The sequence below is a fragment of the Saccoglossus kowalevskii genome, chromosome 14, assembly GCF_978046115.1.
Source record: "Saccoglossus kowalevskii chromosome 14, keSacKowa6.1, whole genome shotgun sequence".
NCBI lineage: Eukaryota > Metazoa > Hemichordata > Enteropneusta > Harrimaniidae > Saccoglossus > Saccoglossus kowalevskii.
Genome location: NC_140654.1, coordinates 8,618,687 through 8,645,254, shown reverse-complemented (window position 1 = coordinate 8,645,254; position 26,568 = coordinate 8,618,687). Strand labels below are relative to the sequence as shown.

General features: G+C 34.7%; 2 protein-coding genes across 3 annotated transcripts in view; one reads left to right on the top strand and one right to left on the bottom strand.

Moving 5' to 3' along the window:
* The window catches only part of LOC100368146 (kelch-like protein 12), a 30,012-nt gene extending 15,573 nt beyond the window's left edge, over window positions 1–14,439 (bottom strand). The window contains exons 1-2 of one of the 2 annotated variants that reach the window (XM_002738380.4): window positions 14,352–14,439; window positions 11,059–11,621 (exon numbers count right to left, since the gene is read on the bottom strand). In XM_002738380.4, the coding sequence (XP_002738426.3) occupies window positions 11,059–11,458 (400 nt within the window). In that variant the 5' untranslated portion in view covers window positions 11,459–11,621; window positions 14,352–14,439. Of the gene's footprint in view, window positions 1–11,058; window positions 11,622–14,159; window positions 14,227–14,351 lie in introns of those variants that run through there. The other variant, XM_085507866.1, reaches the window with a different exon arrangement.
* Window positions 14,440–17,601: 3,162 nt separating this feature from the next.
* Window positions 17,602–25,216, top strand: LOC100367996 (dipeptidase 1-like). Its single transcript, XM_002738379.3, has 10 exons — window positions 17,602–17,831; window positions 18,188–18,323; window positions 20,623–20,755; window positions 21,681–21,831; window positions 22,880–22,943; window positions 23,128–23,304; window positions 23,518–23,614; window positions 24,132–24,207; window positions 24,505–24,640; window positions 24,969–25,216. The coding sequence occupies exons 1-10, from the start codon at window positions 17,602–17,604 to the stop codon at window positions 25,134–25,136; spliced, it is 1,368 nt and encodes a 455-aa protein (XP_002738425.1). The 3' UTR covers window positions 25,137–25,216.
* Window positions 25,217–26,568: the final 1,352 nt, after the last annotated feature.

The following is a 26,568-nucleotide window of genomic DNA, read 5'->3' as shown; positions in this document are numbered from 1 at the left end:
GCAAACACACCATGCTGGCTGCCACGTTTAGAGCGAATTATGATCTCGAAATGCAAAATGTTAAAAGTCTAAGTACGAACAGGTTCAAGCAAATTGATACTGGGACAATAAGATAAATATTGTCAATACAGAAGCTGAAAACCTCAATGATACCTCACTTGTGCAACACGATCATGTCCACTCTAATCGCTGGCAACACAACACAAATGCATCAGGTAGAACCAGGTTCAAATCCTATTAAACTTAGACTGAATACCAAAAAAGAGTCAGTCCCTACCCTGGGTGAGTGTGCCACAGACTCAAAGGAAGGCCAATTCCATTGGCCTAGATTTATTCATTTATGGATGCGACTTTGGGAGAACCTTGGTTAAGATTGCAGGTACTTGCAGGTCTTCAACCAGGTCTGGTCGACACCAGGATAGTGCAAATGATGGCTGCACAGTCCTGTCATGTAGTCATGAAAATGAATATGGCTTCTGTGGCAAAATGCACTATGTGTCAGTACTAGTACTTGAAATTTGCACATGGAAAAAAAAAGATAGACAACAGTGACATTCAATGTCACCTGGCACAAAAAAAAAGTCAAAAAAATTAAAAACACAACACAAATGAAGCGCACAATTCGAATATGTAAACAGACAAGCAACTAATGAAAATAAATAATATAAATAAAAAAAAAATAAATAAAAGGAAACATAAAAAAACAAAAACAAAAAAAAACAGACAAGCAACAAGAGTGGCGGGTTGGCAGATTACTATATGAATATTCTTGTAAATCAACACGTTAAAAATGGGATAATTATTTTCTACTTCTATTTTGAGCACAATCTGATAGTTTATATGTATGGATAGCTCAGACTCAATGTCATTGAAACAGAAATATGATTATTAAATTTAAAAACATCTGACTTAACTATCCATTCAACTCATATTTGGTTGGAACTATCTCCAGATTTTTATTTTAATTTTGGCCACTGACAACTTTTGTCATTTTTCACAGCATTGTGGTGATTTATTTTCAGGTTTTGGTGAAAATATTTGGTTCAAAATTAGTGTAAAAATTAGAAAAAACATAGAAAATATACTTTTGATTGAAAGATGTCAAATTCTGAACTGAAAATAAATTACAGAAATTTTGAAAATATGATATTGGTCGTAAAAATGTCCTTGAATAAACGTAAACAAAGAAAATGTAAATTTCTGTGAAAAGTGAAAACAATGTAAGATTTAAAACAGTGAAACGGAGAGTCGTTAAACTGTGTTTAATAGGGTGACATTTATAGGATTAGTATTTATAGCTCAGAATCATTTAAGTATGGTGAAGAAATCTCAGTGGCTGATTATTAAGTGAATTATGTCAAACCAAATCAAAGAAAGCTTAGAAATAACTCCCATGCTGAAGACATGAGATAAATATAGAAAGTATTGAAAGCTAATTACAAATTTAAGGAACAATTTTTTTCACAAAATCAATCGAATTATCCCCTGATAAAAGGGGGATGTTAAATAACATATCTCATTATTCAGAAAATATTACTTTGCTTGAAAAATACCCCCTGATAAAAGTGGGCTCTATATAACATATTTTGTCATATTGAAAAACATAACTTTGTATGTAAAATAACATGCAACCACATAATGTATTGTTTGATTGTGTATACATGTATTTCTGATTAATAATTACTTAGTCATACCATTACCATATGGCAAAACAAAAACAATCAGACAAGTGATTTGTCCATGGACACTTATGTACAAGTTTCATTGAGATAATACTAAAATAACTAAAATTGGGTAATTGTTATGAAAATATGATAATTAATAATCACAGTTGTAAACTGAAAAGTAATCTGATTAGGATATTATTCAAATACATCTGTGTATCATGTTTTATTGAAATCTGCTTACAGTTTTATTACTAGTACAAGAATGAATAATTATTGGCTAATTACCGGTATCATGCAAATTAGGTAATTAATATACACAGGTTTTGATCTATTATAATCAGGCCGGTCTGTGCATTACCTAAATGCATCTATATACCAAGTTTCATTGAAATATTTCATACTTTTCAAAAATTTGGACAAAACATTTTAACATTGCATAGTTATAGGTACTTTTGTATTCAGGTAATGTCTACAAAAAGTTGGTCTAAGCACCAGTAAACCTAGCCCTGCGTACAGTGCTGTGTGCACAGGGACGCGTTCGCTTGATAGATGTCCCCACCACAGCCCTGCGTACCTCCATAGACAAAGTCCGGAGCGCACCGTAATTGGTGCGCAAGTTGAAAATAAGTAGTTTCCCAGCCGAAATCCGTTGAAATGACGATAGTTATCCGTAACAACCATTACAAAGTTATCTGAAACTGAAATGTCTTTAAAAAGTGACTAGTAAAGACGGACAAAATGTAAACGCGTAGGTACCCGAGGAATTATCCACCAAACGCCGCCATTTTTAATTTCATTCACGCAAGAGAATGTGTTTGTTTTTAGGGCAAAGTAGCCAATTTCATCCACAATTGTACTCCGAACTGGGAGTTCTGGATATATCAGGTGATCGATCATCATTTTTGGTTCCTGGGCATGTTATTTCATTAAAAAAATTATATTTTTCAAAGTCCCGGACTTTGTCTATGGATGTACGCAGGGCTGTGGTGGGGACATCTATCAACCGAACGCGTCCCCGTACACACAACACTGTATGCAGGGCTACAGTAAAACCATGCGAGGAATGTATTCAAATTTATGTACATGTACATGTTGTACATTAATTCCAACTCACTATTTGGAACCTGGCTCAATGGTCTTTAAATAAGTGAACACCCCATTGTACCGTAAAAACTCTAAAACATCACCTACTCTAAAAATTTTACCACCTAATCATTTTCGTCATATTCGTGATCTGTTCACAAGTTACTCTGTTTCAACACTTTTGTTTCAACAATTTTGCTTTCTAAGAACAGATATGTATGCCATCTTAAGTTTTTGTAAACACTGAATTTTACTCTAAAAATCCAACCAGTTCAAAATTTCAACATAATTTTTTATTTTGAAAAATAAATTATTTAAAAGTGGTAAAAATTTTAGGGTTTTTACAGTACTTCATGTATCATCAACAAAGTTAAATTTCGATTTTAAGATTATGGAGAAAATAAAACAAAAAACACAGAGTTGATGTATAGGTGTAGATATTTATGAACGTTATAGTTGGCTGGTTATGATTGATTTGTTTACGTATAACAGCATATGAAAATTTGTGCTTACAACTCTTTCTAGGGGATTTGGATTATAACACGATCTAAATCCAACGTTAAGCCTATAAACGTTCCATTGTTTTTAGTGGCAAATCCCTTGGTTAAGTATAACAACAAATATTTCTTTGGTGTTTGTGAGCTCTTGTGTGATTGGCCAATGCATGGACAGCTCTTCCACTTTCGTGTTTTACTCCCTATCAATTTGGGCCCTGTTTAACCATAGACAGTATAGTAGTATAGTAACACCAAACTCCGTATTCCCAATGCAAGCTGGGCTGGAATATTATAATGAGCAAGTAAAAAATGACGTCATATTTACTTCGATGCAATCTCACTACTTTCGTATCGAACTACAAGTATCTTTCTCAAAACGAGTCGTTTTCTTTCCGCAATACGCATCTTTCGAACACACAATAGTTATAGATGTTCTCGTGAACGTGGTTCACTAGTAAATATTACTTTTAATATATATGTTCCTGTTTAATTGAATAAAATTAAAAGTTAGTTTCAGGCGGTAGTAATGTTTTCATACATGCTATATTCAGTTTGCGACAAAATATTTGAATATTTTTGTTTTCATGGTGCATGAATCTTATTATGTTATTGTTTACCGACTATGCTCGTTTATTATTTTTCTCTGCCACGCATTTTTTTTCAAACAGACTTTGAATCCGTATGTTCTCCCGTCTGTAACCATCTTGACTATAGCTCACACTCTTTCAACCGGAATTCATGTCTAAGGTTGTAACCTGTTTTCGACAAACTACTCGAATATATTAGTTTTCATGATGTATGAATCTTCTTATTATGTTATTTTCCACCGACTGTGCTCGTTTTTTGTTGTTGTCTGTCTTGCACTTTTTTTGAAATTAACTTTCAATCCATCCGTTTTCGTGTCTGTCATCAACTTGACGACTTATTCACACTCTTTCAAACGGAATGCATGTGTAAGTTTGTACCCCGTATTCAACAAAATACACGAATATTATTGTTTTCATGATGCTGAATCTTCAAATTTTGTAATTTTCACCGACTACGCTTGGTTTTTGTTGTTCTCTGTCTCGCATTTTTTTAATGGACTTTCATTCTGTCTTCCGTTTTCACGTCTGTCTTTCAGCCTGAATGAACGTCTACCTATGTTATACCCTTTTTTTATGAGGCACGATTGTCTTTATCATTTTATTTTCACTATTTTCGTTTTTTTGTTAGTGTTTCAAAGGGTTTCTTTTACGTGACGATTAAGAAAACGCAAATCTTCGCTATTTTCGATGTTGATGCCCATGCTCTGAATCACACACACAAAGTTGTTAACATGAATTACTGTGTCTACTGCGTTTTGATCTTCTTCACTATCATTTCCACCGTCATCAAAATCCAAAAAAAACATCGAGCAAATCATCTACACACGGGAACTCGTGATCAGCAACGGCCATTTAGAATACCCATGGAATACGTAGGCGACTCTCGTAAACGAAATTACGCATTTCGTGAGAGTTCACGACTTTCGCCGCCTAAAAACGGACAGTTTTCAAGACGGCACTTTCTTCATAGTAAACAGATGTACCCATAAACCAATTTTGACAGGAAACAGAAGCATGGTTTAGAAGCTATTTTTTTTTAAATCACTTTTGACCAAAAACACACATTTTTGTGCATATTTCAAACTACAGTGTCCATAAAAAAAATACTTACAAAAATTAAAAATTCATACAATAAGCTTTCCAAAAATATATAGTTTTGTGGACAAGGGAGGTCATCTTGGTTGCCTAATTAACTAATTAAAATACCTGTCAGGTAAACTGCATCTCTACCTTAACGAGAAATCGAAATAAACATTTAGTTTATGTTAACGGTTAGTTTAAATCAGCTTAAGTTTTTTCCAGCCTACCGTGCTAAAATAGAATCGCTGGAGTTGCTTGTCCTTCCTACTATATTGTCTATGGTTTAACTCCGGGGTTACGTCCAAACGCCACCCTCTTGACTGGAGATCTGTGTTGAAAAATAAACCTTTGTTATTGCGGTGTACGCAAGAAGATGAACTACTTATGTTTTTAACATCACTTCACTTATTAACAATTCACCCTTAGACGTGATAATTTCATTTCAATAGTAAAAATTCGTTCTCAAAAATCCAAATAATCACAACCTCACCAAAATTCATTTTCTATTCTTACCCACAAGCCACACCAAGACCATTCATCAAAACGAGTGGTCTGGGGTATACCGAGGACTTCCTGTTTGTAATGCTATATGATAAATCAGATTAACTATCACGTGAAACCAAATGAAAATCATTCTAAAATAACGTACTTATACCCAATTGATTCTGGATTCATTGACCAGGGAGAAAGAAATGACATTTGCAATAATAATCGATGAGCAGGTCCGGGTAGTAACGTTCGGTTGACGATATATACGATACAACAGTACTGATTGGACCTACATGAATGCTGATCTATTTCACATAACTTCGCAAATCCTTAACAAAATTTAGACTTGGCAACCACTGTCTGAAAATTGAAACAGGCAGGAATACAGGATTGCATTTTAAAGACAGAGTCTGCAATATGTGCAACAATGACTATGTTGAAGATGAACAACATTTTACTAGTAAATAAGATTAAAACTTTACTTTGTAGCTAATAAATGTATACCAAATTTTGACAAATTTTGTAATGAAAATAAATTCATATCATTACCAAGTGACGAGAAAATGTCAATTCCTTTAGCGCAATATTTAAACATAGTTGAACTCTGGTGACCTTGCCCTTTGTTATATAATATAATTCCCTCTATCACAGTTTGTTTCACTATAAATATGCATTGTCATAATTAATTTTGAATACAAACAAGTTTTAGGGTTGAACCAACAGTGGGGAATCAGTCTACCAAATGTTCTTAAAAGATGTAAATATCTTACAAAAACATTGGTGCTTTATTGGTTTAATTATTTTAAGGGACATAATTTCCAGTTTTATTCAAAGTAATTCAGATATTTTAGTATAAAAACAAATGCCTCATCACAAAAAAAAAGTGCTGCATTTAGACGTGAATAGATTCATAGAACATGCAAGATAACAGAAAATCTTAGCTGGCTTTTGTCCAAGTATTTTGTACAGGTGTCTGTCAAAAATTAATGATTCACTGAGACAAATATGAACTGCCTCATTGTGTGACTACTGTATTATATAAAAAGTAAAAAAAAACACCCTTTATGAATATCTATCATGTTGCAAGCTCTGCTTTGTATGCAAATCAACTTAAATAGTTAGTTGGTGTCCAGTGGAGGGAGAAGTCAACAGTACTGTTGCCTCCTGAGAATCTACATCTTCAAACACTGCAATCTTCGAAGTGCGTTTTTAAACTAGTATTATGAAAACTCTATCATTCTGTTCTAATAGCTGAAACATATTCCTGTGAGTTTTCATTTGTCAGATGAACTGTTTGTCAAATACAGAATACATATATTTTAGAACAATTTTCTTTTTAAAATGTGGATGAAATGTTTTGCTTTTTATGTATTTTTCATGTATTGATTTGATAACTTTGAACTAAACAGATTTTTTATTAGCTTCAGATCTTGATCAAAGTTTGGCACCCAGTTCATAGGAGTGCTTGTATTGATTTTCTGTAAAGATTTTATTGGTAGGTTTGCAAATGTGTATCAGAAAAATCTCTCCATGAGTTGGTTTTGAAACCCAGTATGGGATTCTGAGATACATTACCAAGGATATTAATACATGATAAATCATTTGCTTCATTGAACACATACAACAATGCATATTTCCACTGAGATCAGTGACCTTTGATGTGTATCACCAGTGATCAGTCAAGTAGAAACAGTCAAAATATTTTATCAGATTTTCTCAATTTTTGCATGATATTTTCATACAGGACATCTGTTGTTCAAACTCAGGGAAGACATTATACTGATGAATAAGGTGACCAAGTTTGATGAAGTTTGGAATAGAATTAGTAAAGTTATTATGCACAGAATAACAATTATTAACGACGACAACGAGGACGATGACGACGACAACAACAACGACGACAACGCCGGACAAAATCTTTCCCTTAATATACCTTTCCCTTCCATCTTTGATGGTACGGGCAAGGTAAAAAACTGTTTTAATACAAGACAGCAGCACCTACATAAACTAAGCCAGTAACACATTCCTTGTTTACAAATTTTTATCTTTTTTTAATGCTTTTTTGTTCCCTTACTTTTTATGCAGTTATTTTTCTTTTACTAATATCTGATTTGTAACCCTTTTCATCCCCTCCGGGGGATGTTGTGTGTTAATAAATAAAAACAAAACAAATGTTGTTGTTTTTTTGCTGTCGTACATTAGCTTCGGTAATAACTCTGAAAGTGAAGTCTTATATCTTCAGCAGTTAACACTTGCAAAACGAGTCTGTTTCGATCGATCATCGCTTAAGCAGCATACGAATTATTTATTTTTTGACTCATTTAAAAAATACGAACGGTGTCAATATTTAAAACTGCATTTTGTCTGTCTCTGGCGTGCTTTAGAATGATATAGATCTTGGCCGATCGTATTTTTTACAAAGGACCTGAATGTACAGCACTAATTTCACCAAACCTCCTGCTTGCTTCTGCTTTTCTATCATTATATGTTGAATAATTTCCGCTTAATTTTTCGAGCGCGCGAACCCAGAAATATCGCCCGTCTACACGCTCACATTTTAAATACATGGCCGTGGCATCAATATGTTCCTGGTGTCTCTGCTCTCTGCCCTAAAGAGTTAGTATTGCCTGCATCATTGTCTCGATAATCATATTGTTGAAACGAGGTAGCAGCCCTGGGATTCAAACAGAACACAGTCCCGCTCTATCAGCTTGTTGGGGAACGTTCACATAACAAGAGGTCATAGTTCAAGTTACGTTCACGAACGAAACAAAGTATGTTGGTTTGGAAGTGTCGTTCAAAAATAAATAATGGTTAATACTCGTTGAATCCTCAAACTTAAGCACTAAAACAACCATTTCAATACATGTGCCAGTGTTCAGTGTTCAGTGTTTGAACAAGCGGTCAGTGTTTTTAATAAGCGAGTGAGAAAAAATAGGGATAAAAACATGGTCGTTTTTCTGGTCGGAAATTAAGCGATATGCTGTTGATTAAAATGTTATAAGAGCGAAATATTGGGCGAAATGAGTATTGATGCCCATTTATAGCTTGACATGCGTCATCAAATGGGGACATGGTTAGAGTTGGTAGTACCATGGAAGGTACTAATCCATGGTAGTACCAGTACTAGTATACGTGGGGAGGGAGTCCAGAGACGGAACAGCCAGCATCCCTTTTACGGGAAAACGTGAAATCTCGACGGATTTGTTTCGTTCTCACATGTAATATTAGGTTTTGCAGGCTTCTGAGTTCATAAAAGATAACTAAATCAACCAAAAGCAAGCATTTAGAGACATACCTATACAGAAGTTGGTTTGCCAGTACTTAATCCATTTTTAACACCTAGCCTACTCTATTGACATTGGTTGTTTACATGTATTTCATGGATTTGGCACTTGAGGTAGCTGATAAGCCGTGTCGAAAACGTGCACAAAACCACTATTCTGTGCACGTTTTCGACACTGATTAAAACATAGTTGTAAGCACAAATTTTCATATGAGAACTTGAAATGCTTTCAAATTACAACGCTTAGTCACATTTTTTTGGACAGAAATCCCAACCGAGTTGAACAATATGGTGATTACTAGTTACCTGCATCCTACTTGCTGGTTGCAAGGGACGCTAGGAACCAGCGAAGAAATGCTAGGAACCAGAGAAGCTCCACTAGGAACCAGCATGTTCTAGAACCGTACTGTGTCTGGGTGGAATTTTTAGAAGCTGGTTGAATAGGTAATAGAACACTGTAGAAGGCAATAGAAGGTAATGGAACATTCTAGAAATTTGTAGTAAATTCCAGACTCATTATGTATGCTGATGTAATGGTCTATTTATAGACAGTGTGGGTATATATAGGGGAGTTGATCAGATCGGAGATCTCGTTGAATTGTATTGGAGTTTAAATATCTAGTTATTGGAGTAGTGGAGTTTTACCGCGTTATTGTAGTTGATGGTTGCAGAGTATAATAATACCAGTACCAGTTGAAACCTCATCTGTTGGCTCCGTGTTCGTATTTTATCATCGCCGCCAGGGAAGTCTTTCTGTTACTGTTGCCATTTTGGTATTTGAACCATCACACCTGTACTATACCAATTACGGTAATATTACGTTGCGTGTGACAGTATTTAATTTTACTATTTTGGTATTACATAATATCCACTGGTTTTTAAATGAGAAAAACAATGAGTTATATTGTTATTTTACATCTTCATGTGGGTTTAATTCAGCAGATTTATTATCAATGGAAATAGCGAAATTAAAACCATGCTTAATTAAATACATGCATTGCAGTATTGTCTATTACAAGAATGAAATCATTGTGTTGAGTGTCTGATGAGAACAAACTCCATCTACTGAGGTGATATATGTGGTGTACCATGAACCTTCTGTTGATTAGGCATCTCTTTCAGGTGGATCACATACTGTAGAATACTTTATTTTCGTTTGGAATTTATTTTCGCTGTAGGGATGATTCCGTGAAAATAAAATCCAGCGAATATACTTTTTTTCCTATATTTCACATTAAACTCATCGAAAATCAGTAAAAATAAATTACATACAAAACTACCAAAAAGACTTTTCAGCGAAAATACAGTATTTCACAGTAGAGTTGTTCTAACTGGCTAGTGTTTGTCTTGACTATTTTGTTGTTGTTGTGAGGCGGAGTCTTTGCTTATTCACAAAGTGTGCATTTCGTGCATTTTACGTAGTGAAATTGATCTGAATCTCACTTTTTTGGAAATTGGATGTTTTAAAGCAACACTGTGTTTTGTGATCTTATTTCTTACAAAGTATGTTTAATAGTTAATTTTCCATTCATCACGAGATCTCGCTTAATGCACGAACGATGCAATTCGAACATCTGCGACTGAAATTGGATTTTGAATTTATGGTTCAATGTCTAAATTTTCTTTCAGAGTGAAATATAACATTAAAGATACAATGACTTCATCAAATGTGTAATACCCAAAAAATAGTTTTGCGCTTGTCAAAACTCACATGACGTTTTGCCACCACTAAAATTCAATTTTGCAGTAAATGGAAGATGGTCAATTGATGCATGCGCAATACTCAGGATATCAGCATCAACACATTACAGTTTACATATTAGATATCAACATTGCATACAAGTACAATGTTGTCCTAGTCCTGTAAATCATTGGTATACTGCACTACACTGAACAAAGTATTTAAAATATATGTACAGTGTGCTTACTTGGGCTTTTCTAGGTGACGGGGTACGTAAGCTTTGTAATGATGGAAAGGAGGATGTTTATCACTTTTTATTTCTTTGCAAATCAGCTAACCACTTGAGAAGTAAATTCTATTCAGCACTGACCAATACAATAGTGGAAAGTTGGGGGAGAACCAACTATTTTATCAGGTGGAATTAATTAATTTCAAATTTAATTCTCTCTTTAGTGACGCTTTATGGGCAATCAATAAGGATTCAGGAAATAGTACATCAAAAAAAAATTCAAAACTTTCTCACCCACCTATGGAAATTCAGAAACGAGAAAATGAATGATTTACATGTACGAATGCTTTTATAGTTTGTTTTTTCTTGTTCTTATTGACTTGTATGTTACTTCTTACGCCATTTTAAAAGCTAATAAAATTATTATTATTATTATTAGAGAAAAGTTGGTTTACTTACCTAGACAATTGGAGGCATCTAGTTGAGACTGAAGAAAGGAAGAACAAACATTGCGTAGACTGGCAAGGTTTAGCATACTTGCACCAGCTAGAACACCTTGTACGTTCTCCACAGTAATTTCAATTTTTCCAGTGTACATAAATTCTAAGAGTAGTTCCATGGCCATTGGATCAACTCCTTGTATTTCAATGTAATTTTTGTCAGTTTCCAGCATGCCGTTAGTGAACATAGCACGCAGATATGGACAACATCCAGCAAGGACCACTTTATGCGCCTCAAATTCATGATCTTCTATTCGTAAAATGATGTCGCAGAGTTCATGTTTTTGACGTAGTTCGTTCATTACGCGGAATGCACTACTCGTATGTAGATTAATTGTATACACCCGAGATTGTATCATTTTCTTCTTGGATTTCCAGTAAGTGTAGTATGGTCAGTCCATATATGAATATTTCTGTTTATAGCATAGTAGCGACAACACCCGGGTCAACTCTGGATTTCTGTTCTAGATAACATGGTATTGACAGTGTAGTACTTCTAGATGTCTAATAACACTACAGTTGCTGCGATTTAAATACAGTAAATAAGATTATTTTTTTATGTGGATTAGATATTTCAAACATTTACTGTAATGGAAATGGTAGGTATTGCCTACAATATCTGTGGACCTCGTCCCGCATTAATTTGTTATGTGATAGGGTTTAACAATAAATCTTTTTCATCAATTCCAAAAGAGCTTTGTTCTGAGATAGAACACACAAAGATAAGAAACACATTATTAATTTTTTCTAGATTCTTCATTATTATTTAAAAATTACAATTTAATTTTTAAAACTGATTTTCATCTCATGCTTTTTTTTTCTCAAGGAATTAATAATATATTTGCACATGCAGTTTTAATAGTCTTTGTATTCTAAATCAATACAATACATAAATGTATCCAGTAAACAAGAAACTCAAACTAAAAACAGACAACCACAAATACACAAGTGCACAAGCGTTTACAATATTATCAATATACAATATCAAACAACAATACTAAAACTAACATCTTCTTGTCTATATTGTATTTTTAACATATATTGCCAGGTGACTGTGGTACCTTTACAATTCATAAAAATCATGCTTAACCCATCGCTTCAACTTGAGCAGAAAAATGAAACAAAGTCATTTAGCAGCATACTTAACCGCAGTTAGTGTGAAAATATATTATAAACAACATGATGTAGTACAGATGTCAGACAGATACAGATGTCAACATTTCCCCTTTATAATATATGAGCAAATGCTCTCATGATAAACAAATAAATGGTTGCCATGAGTCCAAACATTTTCAAAGCCTCCCCCCCCCCCCATATACATTTAATCCAAAAAACAATCCTCACTATTCATAGATACTTCGTCTTCGCTTTCATTTCTACTAGAGTTTGCCATTTTTAACTCTTGATCAAAAAAACAATAATGTAGAATCTTTGGAGAGGAGCTCAACAATCTTTTTCAAAATTATTAATGCTTCATAGTGGTCAAAGTGCGATGGTATTCATGCAGTGTTTGTTTGAATTTTATGTTAAGAAATTATGTACAAGCACTGTATGTCACATTGGACATGAATCATGTAATAACTTTTAATTCTGTTTGTTCCAATACTGTCAACTAATTAATTATTTACTGGGTTTTAATTTGGCTAATACTGTAAAATACTTTATTTTCGCTTAGAATAAATTTCTGCTATTTTCGTTGAAGGGGTGATTCAGTGAGATAAAATCTAGTGAAAATTCCTATTTTCCTATATTTTACACTCAACTCGTCAAAAATCAGTGAAAACAAATTCCATACAAATTCCAGCTAAAATAAAGTATTTTACAGTAGGAGAAAACAGCTAAATTAATCAATGTGAACTGGTAAGATTGCAATATATGTAGAACCAAGGTTGTATAAGATGAGGGTAGAAGTTTGTGATATGTGATGAAGAAGTCGCATGAATTGAAAAAGTCGCATAAATTGAAAAAGTCGTGTGATTGTGAAAGAACATTTTATTGACCCAATCAAACCTTTCTAATCTTTCACTGCATTCTGTGACTCAATTGCTTAGAGATAGGATATTTTATTTGGCACGTACACAATACAGAGCTAGTGTAAAGTCCGAAATAAGCTAAAACAATTCTAAAACATGAAAAACAAATTTTGCTAGAACTTGAAAAAATCACAACAAAAATATCCTCTCTAGTTGTACATTAGGGGCATAAATATAGATTGCTGTAAATAATGCATTTCTTAATTCCCTAATTTTGTCATGGCTTACACGGAATAAGATAGCTTTGTAATAAATACTTGCAAAGGAGAGAAGTTGTTTCTTGAGAAATTTTTATCTCATACATATCACTGAACATCACTACCGGTAGGTAAGTTGCATAAACAGACCTTATAAATCCTTGGCAGAACTCATTATTTCAGTGGAAATTCTGTGAATTTACAAATCACTGAATATGATCAAATATAAAAAGAGTGAAATTGAATACCAGTGAAATTACCTACAGTTAAATGTCTTGTTAACATAATGTTTTGTTAACATGAGACGTGTTGAGACATGTTATATCAATTATTTAGGTACAGTTATAATTTAGAAGGGGTAGATATGACAGGGGTGTGACACGACAGCGTCTTGACTTCAATAATATCAGTGCTCGATATGATTTACTTTAATAATACATGTATAGTACATGTACTGCTAGTAGTTTTCAATCATAGAACTAGTGTCGGCATTGAAGTAAAATAAAATACCTCAATGGCGTGGGTTATACGTGTAACGTAAATAATAAAAACAAAGATAGGAGTATTGTCACTTTAACACAGCTATTATGCTATGAATGCACGTGTAGCTTGGCGCCTAATGATCATAATTATCGATCCATCACACAGCGAGTTCTGTCATGATTTGTGTGGTGGGAACGTGTACTGTTTTCTGAAATATAAGTTTGTCAGATCAACAACACTAATAGAATGAAACCTTTCTTGCCGAAACGTTACCGAATAGCATCGTATCAATATAACCTAAATCGAAGCTAAATATCGTAGATACATAACAGAAACAAACAAACTACCTGTCATTGTATGTCTTTACACTTTCAATTCGCCATATTGCATGTACGCGAACGAGACAACCCGGAAATACGTCCACTATAGGTAGCTATACAGCAACAAATCACACATCTAATGAGTGATATTTTGTTCAATCAATTGATATTTCCTCTAGTTACATTATTTTCGAAAATTAATTCCATTCGTTTGCTTACCTGGGGTACAAACCCGAATCGCTTGTTCCAACTCAGGTGCTAATAAAAATTGTCAATAAGTTAAGGTGTACGTTAAAGTGATGCATTGTGGGAATCAATTTGTTATCACAGTGTCATGACGTCACTGTAAGGTTAACGATCGCGCGCTCGTGTAAAGTCTCACACTACCATTAATTATCCATCATGACGTAAAGAACAGTACTAATAATCTTTTTTCACCTGGGTCACAACACAGTTTCGGGGTGCAGCCTTGTTAGAATCGCATACATCTATTCATTTTGTTGTGTTTTTTTCAATAAAATACAACACTATCATGGGAGTGTGTAAATGGTGAAAGCCGGGTTGCCGCAAAATGATAATTTATTTCGCGGTAACCCGGCTTTTGCCAATTATACACTCTCATATTTTATGTTATTGAAAATCACTAAAATACAAACAAGAGACTGTATGCAACTCTACAGCCGTGTTGAAAAACACACATTACGTTCGGTGTGGGCATCGCAGCAGCAGTTATAGCCATTGCAATAGCTGTACCACTTGCATCAAACTCTGGTTCAGACGACAAGACTGATACCGGGACTGATACATTGGAGCATGCCAAGGATATTATGAGAAGGGTTCCATTGGTTGATGGGTTAGTAAATAATCGTATATGTATCTCGGATTTCTGCAAATCACCAGTAAGCTCCTGAGTTTTTCAGAAAAGGAATTTAACTGGAAGTAAACAATCAAAACTCGCCCACCAAAAATGTATCGTGCTTACGTCAGTTATCATGTTCTGTGGACAACGAGACACCATCTAAAATGCATTTGCTTTGATCACGTGCTTTCGCCAATTATACACTCTCATATTTTATGTTATTGAAAATCACTAAAATACAAACAAGAGACTGTATGCAACTCTACAGCCGTGTTGAAAAACACACATTACTTTTTGCCTGGCAACGCACAGTCGCCCGGCGTGATCCCCTATGCACAAATAACGAAAAGATAAGAAACTCGGTTTAGCCGGTGTTTTTTCCTGGGTAAATTTCTAAGAAAAATATTGATGAAAATCAAATTTCAGTTTACAACCAATCACAGTGTATTTCTTTTGGTGTGACAGCTTTATGAGTGTATTTCGAATAAAAGTATGTTTACAATTTCCACCTAAAAATGACGAAAATAAAAATTTGGCGAAAGAAAGTAATTGGAGAAATGTGACATTTTCAGTATTTTTTCGGCAAATTACTTTGCAATGACGTTATTGTGCCGCATTGCATTATCGGATACATGTACATGAGTAACCACGAGTTAGAAGGGGTAGGCGCCTCCTGTGCCCCTCTTTATTATCAGTTTGTATTAACAGATGTCGCAATTGCAATAATTTGCATATGGTATCCTTCACTCTATTAAGTGCACATTCAAAACAATACGTAACGCCACGCTCTGGAGTCAATTGATTATGCAATATGAAGATATTAAAATGTACATGTTATAGGATGTTTCAGGAATAGATGGAAAAAACACGTATATAATGCATATTGACTTATTCACTGACGATTTATGAAGATTTTTTTTAAATAAAGGTACAACGCTTCATAATATCGTCTAGAAACTCTTGTGTAAAGCTGGCACAACTCGGACAGAATACAAACAAATCACTTAATATATAGTCTCAGTAGTTACAGGTAGATTTGTAGGGGATTCATTGATTATACAGATGTTGCTTTGAAGTTATCTACATTCTGATTTAATTAACCACACCTCCCCAAATTCATGGCGACAAAACAATAGTTCAACATGGTACGTCAAGTTTACATTAATATTACTTCTCGTCTTCTCAGTCTCTGCCATTGAATAACGCTGTCTTCGATGGGTATCTATGTGGTCCCTTGTTTAACACTATTTTACACACCGTTACATCTATAATGCACGACAGTATCATTTGCTCTATTATTAGTTCCAAACAAAAATTTACAGATTTGGATCTGGAATAAAAACCACAAATTTCACTGGTGTTGCACAGAATTGGCGCAACTACTGAGTCAAATAATGGGAAATGCTCCCTAGATTAATGTTTTTAGTTGAAATAACGCCGTTTTACTCATATTTGCCTGATTTATTATGTTGATGGTCCAGCTTAGTCTCGACATGAAAATTAGCTCCAAATATTGTTACTGTGCTACTATTTTGACAGGTTTCACATCAAACCATTTTTCATACTGTCACAAATAAGCACATGAGAAAATACACAAATTGTTGTCTTACGTTAACTGTTATACCCGGCAGTCCGAAAAGATTTGTGCAGGTAATTTAGCTGACTTTGAAGATGCCAGAAAATTGTACTACATCATCGGCATAAAATTTGGGAAAGTCTCGATCTACAACATTACCGCCACACATCAACTGTCTCATCATGATACAGTCGGTCAAATCGTCAATAAATATTGAAAACAAAATTTGGGCTTAGGATGCAGCTCTGTCTAGTTCTAAGAGAGAACTTAAAAAATCTCAGTTAATCTATTGTTTGTTTTTTACACAGGTTTCAAGTTTACTGTACATTGAACGCAAATAGCAAGTAATGTATTATATCGAAAGCTTTCGAGAAGTTGATAAAAATACAATAACAGCGCCCTCTATGATTCGTAAGATACTTCGTGATCAAGAACTGAGGGGAGAAGATGTTATCAATCCGTCGACGCAAACCTGCCTGGCCTCGAGTAATATTGTTCTGATGAAACCATATTTCTAGCCGAGAATTAAGAATTATGGTAAAGATTTTACTCATTAATGAAATCAGTAAAATACCTCTGTAGTTGTTGACCTTTTAAGAAAAAAAAGTGGACTATGTGTGAAAAGAAACAATTGCAAGAAAGCAGTGACCTATTTAAATGACAGTGACCTACTTAAATGAGCCATTTGATACAAGTTTTCTCAGTAAGATTCTAGATTACATCAACCCAGTCCAGCAATACTTAATTTTGGTTTTAATTCCATTGGCACTGAAATAGCTGAACTGAAATCTTGAGTGTAATGTTATTATTTTATTTCTTTATTCGCTTCGTGTAGATTTTTGTTGGAGTTAATATCATTGTAAGCCGGGTTGCGTTGGCTTACATGACCCCATAAACATATATCTCACCGTGACGCGGTATTTTGGTTTAGCACTATGACCGGTTAGTATCTCTAGATAACAAAACATGTAGATACCATTCTGATTTCAGTCTGTTAATCGGACGACCATCAAATAATTAATACCGCTACCACTATGGACGGCGACGGCAGCATCTCACAGGAACCGCTAATATCGTACGGTTCAAAACGGACAAGAAAGATAATCGTTGTGGCGTTCGGTGTGGGCATCGCAGCAGCAGTTATAGCCATTGCAATAGCTGTACCACTTGCATCAAACTCTGGTTCAGACGACAAGACTGATACCGGGACTGATACCTTGGAGCATGCCAAGGATATTATGAGAAGGGTTCCATTGGTTGATGGGTTAGTAAATAATCGTATATGTATCTCGGATTTCTGCAAATCACCAGTGAGCTCCTGAGTTTTTCAGAAAAGGAATTTAACTGGAAGTAAACAATCAAAACTCGCCCACCAAAAATGTATCGTGCTTACGTCAGTTATCATGTTCTGTGGACGACGAGACACAATCTAAAATGCATTTGCTTTGATCACGTGCTTTTCAGATATGATGACAACAAAGCTAGAGCGATCTCTGTCCTGCATTGAAACTTTAATTTGTTTTGATCCATTGCAGATAGCGATGAATCAAAATGTAGGTCGATACTCGTTTGATCGAATTATAATTATAATTGATTGATTTATTATTTATTTATTTCAAGTCACAATGATCTACCATTGGCTATACGATACGAATGGAAAAACCAATTAGCAAACGTTGATTTGAATAGCGATCTGAGTTCATATGGTCTCCATACTGATATTCCTAGGCTCCGAGAAGGTCTGGTGGGTGGCCAAGTAAGTTAGTGATCATCACATTTTAGGTTGGACGGTGTGCAAACTGTGTCCCTAGTGGGCGTTCAGGTAAGTGAGTGTTGATAGCTCGCATGGTGTCCTCCCTGATATTTCTATGCCCTAAGATGCTGCCAGTGGCCAGGCACGTAAGGTGGCCAGATCATAGGTTGGACGATGTCCAAAATAATTTCCATAGGCTCCGAAAACTTCTTGGGTGGTCGGTCAGGTGAGTAAGTCGTCATAGTTCGCATGGTGTCTATAACGACATTCCCATGGTCTGGGAAGGTTTGGTGGGTTGTGAAAAAAAATTATTTTGTCTAATCATTTATGCCGGTTGCTGACGGCAGCTTGAATTTAACTAATCCAAATAGAAATGTTATTTGATGTGTACAATGAGACTATTTGACTATTAGACTATTTGTTCATTACGTCAACAGAATGCAAGATGGTATTCAAAGATAATTCATAATCACGCATACCCTTCGTGTCGTAGTAAATTTACATAAAGCAAATACAATTCGTTGAGTACATATATATTCAAATATTGCAGTAAATGAACTTTTAACTGCACACATACCATGGTATCCCTAATTGGTTTGGAGTGAGATTAAATGGCAGAATAAATGAATGAATGTGGTACAACCCCCACATTCTCATACATTTGCTGTCCTATTATATATTTATTGATTTGCTCAATTTGCTAAATGCACTTATTAAAAGGTAAACACACTCCTTACACCTGCCGAACCGTCACGAACTAAACAATTCTGTTCGGTGTTCGACACGTACGTCTCCGGGCGGGAGACTACAGTTTGTTTTTTATCTGTTACCTCCTGTTTAGTTGATTTTTTTGCCAATTGCCTTCGCCTCCTGTTTACAGTAAGGAATGCTGCGCTTATCAATGACCTCCATAAATAATATTATTTATTCGGTAAACATACACATACAGTAGTTAGATAGATAGATAGAATTGTATTTGGAACGTATCAACGAAATATTCAATATTAACAACAACAAAACAAAACATTATTCATGAACAAAACTCACAGAACTGAAACACACCAAGAATATAGAAAATACATTTTGCAAAAACGCTAAGAATGAACGAATCATTACTTGGAAAATATTAAGAAATAATTCATCCATGCTAAAATCTCCAACTTTGTGGTATACACGTACAAAATCTTTTACAATTAATTTGACAATATAAAATGTTTATCTTATAAATGTTTATCATCCCATACTGCATTGCATTCATGGATTACATAGCCTGTTTTCCTTCAAAAAATCTCTAGCAGCGTGGAATTGTTATTCACTTCACCAGCAGAAAATGCAATAATAATACTAAAAACAGCACAATTTGACCAAAATTACCAGCATTTTAAAAATCACTACATAACTCGTATAAAAAAAATAATTACTATCTCTGTTACTGGGACCACTCATGGATAATACTTTGAACAACATGGATAACATTATCTCTCTTTATGTTGGGGCCACTAAGGGATAATACATGTATATCTTTTCTTGGGAACAAGTTAGGGAATTTTACTTCCTTCGTTCAACGTAATACGTATTTCCTTTTTTTAAAGTACACACAAACCATATTATTGATGACGCGCTTTTCAAAATGTATTGTCAACAAAACGTCCACAACATCTACCCAGCATTGAAACGTGTATTAGAGTCAACGTTGATTTGAATAGTGATCTAGTTGGTTCGTATGGTCTCCATACTGATATTCCTAAGTTTTGAGAAGGTCTGGTGGGTGGCCAGGTAAGTAATGTTCATAGTTCACATAGAATCCACACTGGTATCTCTATGCCCCGAGAAGGTCTGGTGGGTGTTCAGGTAGGTAAGTGATTATAGTTCGTACGGTGTACACTATGATATCCCTAGGCTCCGAGAAAGATGGGTGGACAGTCGAGTATATGTTCATATCATCTGGACTGGCTGATTGTAAAGTCAGTACACGTTGCGGGTCATAGTGAATATGACAATAACATGTTGATGCTTAACAACGGGAAGTTGGTGGCAGTTTGTATATTAAAATAACAAACACAGAACATATGTAATTCAGCCTAGGAATCTAAATGCAGCTGGAAATTTACATGATACGTTTAAAACCAAGAAAACCATTTACGTTTCAGACGTTCGAAAGTAATTTTTAATCATGCAAAGCATGCACGTGACGTCAATTTGAATACTACAATTTGGTGCATGGATATAGAGAACTAAGGATTATTGTACACGATGATCTAGTCAGATTCGTATTATAATATGTCGGTTCAATTCGTTGTAGTTTTGGTCTGTCTATGTTCCATGTGATAGCCAGTACAATGATGCCGTTCGCCAGACATTGGACCAGATTGACCTTGTCAAAAGATATGTCAAACAATACAGCGATACATTTGCATATGTTACAACGGCACAAGGTCTGACTTATTTACTTTGTATTATCTCTGAAACACATGCGCCATAATAGCTACATTGCGTGAATACTCTATTTTAGGTGGGATAAATTTTCGCTTAAAAGACCTTTTAGCTGTTTCGTAGAGTTTATTTATTTTCACTGATTTTTGATGAGTTGATTGTAAAATAGGGAAAAGGGTATATTCGCTGGATTTTATTTTCACTGAGTCACTCCTTCAGCACAAAAAGTAAAAATAACGGATTTTACAGTACACAGACTGAGATAAAATAACTCTTCATTAAAACCAGATAGACAATTTTACATAAATAGTTAAGTATATGAAGTGAATTTTGTAGGATTTAAGAAAAATTTAATAAAATTCGATAAGGTGTTTTTTCCATAATTTTGTTTATTTACAAGTATTAGGATAAACAATTATAATTGATTATATTTGCATTGTATTAATTTAAGTATTAATTTGATTTTCTTATTTACTGAGCTAAGAAGAAACCATCCCAGAACTCGACATTTTTTTCGGGTCGGACTTTATGTCCCAAAACGGGAGTCTTCGTACTCGGTCTGTGTTCTATACTTTAGGTGACTTTGTGTATATTCGACTGATTTCATACAATTTATATACCTACACTTACACTAATTATTTCAGCTCTATTTTAGAAAAAGAAATTTACATTCTCATTTTTATTTTTCCAGTTTCAAAATGTATTTCACATTTACGCTTTACTCTTCTAGACAAATTTGCATTTACAGTTTTGATTTGCAATTAAATTTACTGTTCATTACGAATTCGCGTCTATACAGTCAGTTGCTATTCACTTTTTAATTTGCTTTCGACTATGCTTTTTGATTTTCAATTTGTGCATTCTGTGTGAATTAGTATAATTGACGCAAATAAATAAATGCTAAATACACATATACTATCCCAACAGGTATCGTGGATGCATTTGTTGCTGGTAAGATTGGTAGTCTGATAGGAATGGAAGGAGGTCATAGCGTTGATAGTACTTATTCTAATCTTCGTATGATGTATGACGTCGGTGCAAGATATATGACATTAACACACAGCTGTAATACACCATGGTGAGACTTGGTGACGTGCACGGTGTTAGACTTTAACTGAACATTCCTTAACCAAGAATTAAAGGGCGGTGGTCGTCGCGCGGCGCGTGTTCGAATTTCATTCAAACAAACAATGTATTTTACAAGCAACGTGTACGTCGCTATATGTGTTCCATATCGAACAGAACGCGGCGTGGCGCGACGACCATCACCCTTTAAAGAGTGGTGGTCGCTGAGGCGCGCTGTGATCGACACGGGTCCCACACGACGTATACAGCATTGTTTTTTACACGAATTTGAACACGCGCTTCTCGACGACCACTGCCCTTTTAGATCTGAGAATTTATTTTATACATAACTGATATAGCTATTGTGTTATTAATTATTGTGTCTTCTGATTCTTGACCACACTGTTTTCATATTCCTGGAAACAAATCTTTTAAAAATTCATGTTTGGCACTGCGTGGTTGGCCATGTTAAGTTAGCTGCTGGCATGGGAAAACGAATTTACAGTGAACGAGCTAATTAATTTGACTAAGAAGTATAGATAAAAAATCATTCAATGCGACAGAAGCTTTTCATTTGTTATGTTGTTATTATTATGTTAATCACCTAATTTTCAATAACACTTTACTACAAGTTAAAATATAAATATGACTTAATAGGGAATGTTCCTTCGAGCAACAGTTCGATGCAATACAGTATTGTTTATGTAAATGTTGCTACACTTTTGGTAGCATAGTATAGCACTTACTCAGTTATAAATTTACGTAAGTTTTCAGTAAAATCGATAACAAAACAACAATCATATCAACAGTCTGCGAATTTGACAACACGACATACATGTATATTTGTCTGGTTGCACACTTTGTTTAAAACACGTGTTAAAGAATGTTACCACCAATCTCATACAAATGCTCACAAGCTCCCACCAAAAGCATAATTCTGCCCAAATAACTATAAGTCTGGTAGTTGTGTTTTACCTATCTCGTGATTACTATTACGCTCCTGAAAGAGAAACACAGAAATCCGTAATTTATCATTATTACTTAATTGCTGTTTATTTCAGGGCTGATAACAGTGGACGTTCTGAAGACGACTTGGAGTTTGGTGGCTTATCTGACTGGGGAAAGGTATGCACTCACTGAGTGTGAATAACGATCATGGGAATTGTATGCCTGTAAATCAACTTTCATCTGTACAATATGAACAAACGTTGAATGTTACCACTCCACATCTGCCACGCATGGATCTGGGTTTCTGTGGCCGCTTTCTAATCAATTCACAACTTTTCATTGTACATTTCCATTATTATAGGACCTGATTCGTGAAATGAATCGCCTTGGTATGTTAGTGGACCTTTCACATGTTAGTGTTAGCACTATGAACGACGCCCTCGATGTATCGCAGTCACCAGTAATATTCAGTCACTCGGCTGCGAGAACACTGTGTGACAACACACGAAATGTCCCGGACGAAGTCTTAGAACGGCTTGTAATTATTAATTGAGTAATTGATTTGGGGCGTACTTTTATCTTCAATATATAATGTATTATTTCAATTTATTGTTATTCGGTTGCAAGAGAACATACATCGACCCATGAATTGTTTTCAGGAGCCATAGTCGAATTTAGTTTTTCGACATTTTCGTATACGTCACATATCGAACACGACGAAAGTTTCCTGTTTTCGTCTTTTCCTATTCAGGTTGAAAATGGTGGAATTGTTATGATGGTATTCTACCCAGGATTCATAAACTGTGAACCAAACAAACAGGAAGTCTGTGATATCCCACAGGTCGCAGGTCAGATAACAATCAGTGATATGAGATTTGATTTGAATTATGAGACTTATTTCAATTATAGAGACACTGTATTCGCATATTTATCAAATCCTGTCATCAGTGCGTAACTTGCATGTGTCAGGGGTGTCTGGGTCACGTGATGTCTGGACTAAAACAGTAGTAGCTTACAAGGTCAATTAATTGATTGAGTGCAATTGTTTATTTAACATCTCATGTTAACAAAATATCTCCACAAAACATGGATTTCCCTTCTAAAGAATTGTCCATTCTAATTTCGACATACAATTTGTTACAATGTGTCACATCCTTATTCTGTGAAGCAATGGGCAAATGAACACATTACCCAGGGTATTACAAGTTACACAATCTAGTGAAACAAATTCTGCCTTTTCACTAAGCTAGGTATGCCACAATCTTACAGCATTGTCAGTTTTCAAACGTGCGAAAATGCAGGTCAAAATTTGAGCAAATATTTACTATAAGATGCTGATAATTTCTAAATTAAATATTTAATCAGATCACATTGAACACATTGCAAGTGTCTGTGGCTATGGATGCGTGGGAATCGGGTCTGATTACGACGGCATTAGCGTGTAAGTAGTTTCCATGGTAATTTTGTTCATATAATATACTTACGATTTTTATTAACTAATTAAATAGCCAATTTTTATATATATCCACCATTCTAAGACGTCCATCCAATTCGGGACATTTTTGGTGATATTGATATTTCATACCATTATTTGCACAAACAAATCGCTGCATAATAGATGTTTTTATACAGATTGTTCATTTGGGCTACTCCGTACACCCCATTTTATGATTCACCCGAGTAACGAATCTTGATGCCATTTCCATTACATCTTTCTCATTGGTACATTTTGTATCAGAACGCCAGTAGGATTAGAGGATGTGTCCAAATATCCATATTTAATTGAAGAAATGGTAATACGTAACTGGACAGACGAGAATATTGAGAAATTAATTGGAAGAAACCTTATCAGAGTTATGCAGGAAGTGGAAAGGGTATGTATGTATGTATGTATGTATGTATGTATGTATGTATGTATGTATGTAGTCACGTGACTTAGTCAGGACTATGACAAATTTGAATGTGTATGTTGATATGTAATGTTCATTTGAATTTATTTCCAGAACTGTGGTATATATATTTCAACTATAAATTGTGTACACATTTAATATAGGGGGTCAAATCTAGAATATATCAACGTTACTGACCAACAAATACGTGTGTATGGCTATACTAGTAATCATATCATGATAAAGTATGTCAGCATAAAAACAATTCTCTCGAGTTGGATTTAGTATAATACATCTCTTTTGATCATTGAAGGTACGAGACACCATGTCAGACACTTTCCCCTATGAGGAATGGATTGAGCGAAACGACAGCAAGGCAGAGTTTAACAATGAGTGTCGCACACATGAAGAAGATGGATGGGCGTCTTATCCGAGCTCACAGAAAGCATCTGAACATTTGGCCACAACACAGTGCGATTAGAAATTATTATTGGCCAGCGGGGGAGGGGAGGCGTTGTCAACAACACAGGAAAATAAATTCAACATCCTAAATAAATTAAATATCTCTGGTCGTGTTATATTTTTGAAGCTTTATTGTATGTACATTTATCGCAAAGTAGAGACTTGCAATATTCTACAAATCAATTCAAATGTATTAAATATCAAAAAATACATTATTTTAGTATGATTTGTGGGTTTGGAATTACACACTGACATAACATGCCAATTGTTGCCATATTTATGAGATGGAATCGATACGTTCCGATGCAATTCTCATTGGTTGTTCGCGCTAATTCTATGGCTGTTTAGAACTGGAATTATATGTTGTACACTTGTTTAATCTCTGTTTCGTTATATCCATATAAAAACAAAAAAAATCTTGTATCAATTTTGTCAGTGTGATATACAGAAAGTTATACAAAAGGTGACATTTATAAAGAAACATTGGATTTGCACGTGTCTATTATTTTGTGATCCATTATTACAGTGTTTCGGTCATTTGAAGTGTGCGCTTAATATTCTGGTGTGTTTCGAATTAGCAATGTTATCTTGAAATGAGCTTTGCTTTGACACAAATCTGTTTTAGACAACTCTATCTTGCGTTTCAGTGAGGCAACATGATAACACAGTTTAGAAGGAAAGTGTTTTAGTTACTCTTATGAATACAAACGTACCTTGTACATTAGCATTTTGTAAAACATTTATAGTCTGGTGTTTTGGTTTGAAACATGGTTGGTAACTTACTTCGAATTACTTCAAATTGAACATATTCGAGAAATATGTTTAACTCACTCGTGAGAATGCTCTTATGCCACCGTTCACCAAAATTCAAGGAGTCAAACACTGTTAGGCCACGAGGTATCTGTTTCCAGTTGTACTTGTAGGTTAATAAAGCCATATACTCGTACAATCTGGTGCCTTGGACCATGGACATACCAACACGCTTGAACGTTACCGATATTTCTTTTTACTCAATGTTGTTAGCACTGATTGCATAAAGTTGATTGCATGATTCTATAAATGTCTTATCAATAAACACTTGACACGTATATTTTTGTGTGTTGTCGTAGAAACTCTTTACGAAAAATACTAAGACGATAATGTTTTAATAGAAAATACAAATGTTTTATAATATAATACACATGTTTTTAATTTAAAAAGTATGCTTTCAATTACAACGGTGTATTTTAATGAAACACGTGAACGTGCTTAAAAAGTTTACAGTGTACACCATGGTCACACCGACACGACATATGACTGGCTTATTTGTTGAAACCAGCATTAGTTGGTTATAATGTATCGCATTTTACCATGTTATCGCGAATAGGAAAGTTTTCAGCACATCAAACACTGTGTACAGATGTATATGATGCCATTGCCAGGTTACGGTATATATGTAACCATATCGTGCG

Excerpts from the sequence above, each read along its gene's own strand:
- LOC100367996 (XM_002738379.3), top strand. The coding sequence starts at position 17,602 with ATGGACGGCGACGGCAGCATCTCACAGGAACCGCTAATATCGTACGGT. Across the intron at positions 21,832-22,879 it reads CACAGCTGTAATACACCATG|GGCTGATAACAGTGGACGTT; the intron begins GTGAGACTTGGT and ends TGTTTATTTCAG. Across the intron at positions 23,615-24,131 it reads TGATATCCCACAGGTCGCAG|ATCACATTGAACACATTGCA; the intron begins GTCAGATAACAA and ends ATATTTAATCAG.